The 2,500-nt window shown below is 38.0% G+C and overlaps 1 protein-coding gene across 1 annotated transcript in view; it reads left to right on the forward strand.

Annotated features, from left to right (window-relative positions):
- The window catches only part of LOC138006820 (uncharacterized), a 32,369-nt gene that overhangs the window by 24,071 nt on the left and 5,798 nt on the right, over positions 1 to 2,500 (forward strand). Inside the window, exon 11 of the mRNA XM_068853406.1 lies at positions 1,181 to 1,268. Within this exon, the coding sequence (XP_068709507.1) occupies positions 1,181 to 1,268 (88 nt within the window). The remainder of the gene's footprint in view (positions 1 to 1,180; positions 1,269 to 2,500) is intronic.

Genomic DNA, 2,500 nt, shown 5'->3' on the forward strand with positions numbered 1-2,500 from the left:
AAAACCAAGGACTTTTTAGGAAGATAACCGGAAGTACAAAAATTCACAAAAATATAGTTGTGGTACAAAAAGTTGAAAAAGAAGTTTTCAAATTTAGTTAACCGATGTTTCCACCAACTTCGGCCAAAAAAGAACAATCTGTGATTTTTTTTATATGTGTCATCACCTGTCATTTCTCCGGGACGACAAACCAAGGCGATTGTGTTTTGCATAATTAATTGCGCTTCAGACTTCGAGGGGCAAAAAAAGGAGAATAGATTTTAACCAAACGTTCCGAAGTTTTAAGTGCAAAATGTGAACTTTTCATTCATGAGAGGTTAATTTGATGATCTAGCACGATTTTTAACACGAAAAAGACGGTCACGAAGTAGTTCGGGGCATTTAAAAAACATACCTAAATGTTTATCTTCATTACGAAACTCAATTCCTCGATTTTATTTTCCAGCTGCCGTTATAAAATTGCTTGAAATTGTTTCCCTGATATTTTCCCCATCCTTTAGCAGAGGTTTTACATGAAAAATTTAATCCAATAGTCCACAAAAGCAATTATGTTTGCACATACGAACCACATAAAACCCTTCACTAAGGCGGCCATTTTTACGCCGAACTCTAGACTTGAGCCCGCGTTATGGTCACGTGATGCTGGTCACATTGGCAAACGTAGAGGGGTGGACATACGTACGGGCGTACGGATGGACGGTCGCATGACGACGTAATAGCTAAAACCCAAATCATCGATGAGTTTCTATATTTTCTCGACCATGGTGCGGAGCTCCGCTATGATTTTCAGCACAAAGAAGAGGTAGTAATTCTTCGGAAAATTGAAGCCGACAGGAGGAACTAATCTAATATGCTTCCTTTAAGTGCGACACAAATTAATTTTGAGCCAGTCCGATGAACTACTGAATTATTTTGATCCTGTTTACGGCGGGTTGTTGAATTTAAGTATGTATTTTAAATTTTTCAAGGGACTCAGAGCTAATGCAAAATAGAGGTTCTTTTCAGGTATTCAAGTCGCACTATCTTAAAAAAATTTACTTTAAACTATGTTAGCATTCCTGGATATACCTTAAGTTTTACCTTAAAAACAGCGAATTGCCGAGTTTGAGGAGTCTACCCTACCAATTTTATGGCAGCTAATTTGAGCATTTGTTTTTGATTTTTTAATATTTTCTTTCAGGAATCATTTGTTGTGATAGGGTTGGAGTTCACTTGGGACAAGCTTAAACAGAAGTTGGACTTAGAATTCGGCGAGATGAACGGAACAGGTGAATCTTTTGGATGTACTAATTAGTCAGTGGGCTGTTCGTAAGAACTCTATGGTACATAGAAATGCAGGAGTCAATAGGGCACTCACGGCACAAGGACGACCACGACACCAATGAGGACTTGTCTAAAAATATTATTTCCCGGTATTTTTTGTAATAATTTCTTGATAACTGCAAGTCTTTCGGAATGGAAAGTGTGTATCAACATTACAGGAATAAATTGGAATGAACGGTGTGATTGTTTGGGAAGAAAATTAAAATGTTTCGTCAGGTTCTCACGTCCTCTACGCAACTTCAAATTTGGTCAATTCAGGACGAGGACAGCAATGAAGAAATGCGCCAGAATAAAAAATGCAGGTGCAGGGTGTGTAAAGCCATTAAGCCCATTGTTTTGTGTCGTTCTCGTATCCGTCGTCGTCGTCCTTACATAAATTAGGGAGCTTACGAAACGACGACGCCGACGGCAGCGACGACGCTACAAAACAATAGGTTTAGTGAGTTTAGTTTTACATTTTGGTACATTTCTTTGCTGTCATCGCCTAAATGACGACGTGAAATGACCAAATTCAAGGTTCTGTGGAGGACGTTAGCACACGACGATGAATTTTCAGTTCTCTCTCTACGCTTCCGACTCACTCATACCAGCTTAATTCCTCGAGTTACTACACATTTTTAACGGGAAACGACATAAAATAGTTTGGTAGTGATATGAATAATGCGAACTCGTATTTTTAAATGAAGTCCTCGTAGCCGTCGTCGTCTTCGTTTCGTAAGCTCCCTAACTCACTATGAAAGTGGTACTATGATTTCAGATGTTGAAAGTGTGTTGACCAAACACTTTCACTGTCAAAATTTTGAACTTAGATTTTTATCCAAAAACTTTTTACTTTGAGTGCATGTTTTGGATTTCACGATCCGCCACCATTAAATAGGATAACTCCAGTTAAAATAAACAGGTGTCTTTTTGAAAGCAATACTTTTTTCGCCGGAAAGCGGAATTTCTCTCTGAATAAAGCCAAAAAAGAAAAAAACTTTTTTTGTGGAAAGTTTGGATCAATTCCGACGTTTAGAAGTACGCAAAAAGTCAACTGTGAAGTGTTTTTGTGACGAGTCTACGTATGTCTGAGCTCAAGGTATTACACTTTATCGCATCCTTATCGAGTTTTTTCGATTTCGCTCGGATTTTCGCGCTTTTTTCACTCTTATTTCGTACTTCCAAATTTTTTAATAAA

Source organism: Montipora foliosa, chromosome 6 (genome assembly GCF_036669935.1).
Source record: "Montipora foliosa isolate CH-2021 chromosome 6, ASM3666993v2, whole genome shotgun sequence".
NCBI lineage: Eukaryota > Metazoa > Cnidaria > Anthozoa > Scleractinia > Acroporidae > Montipora > Montipora foliosa.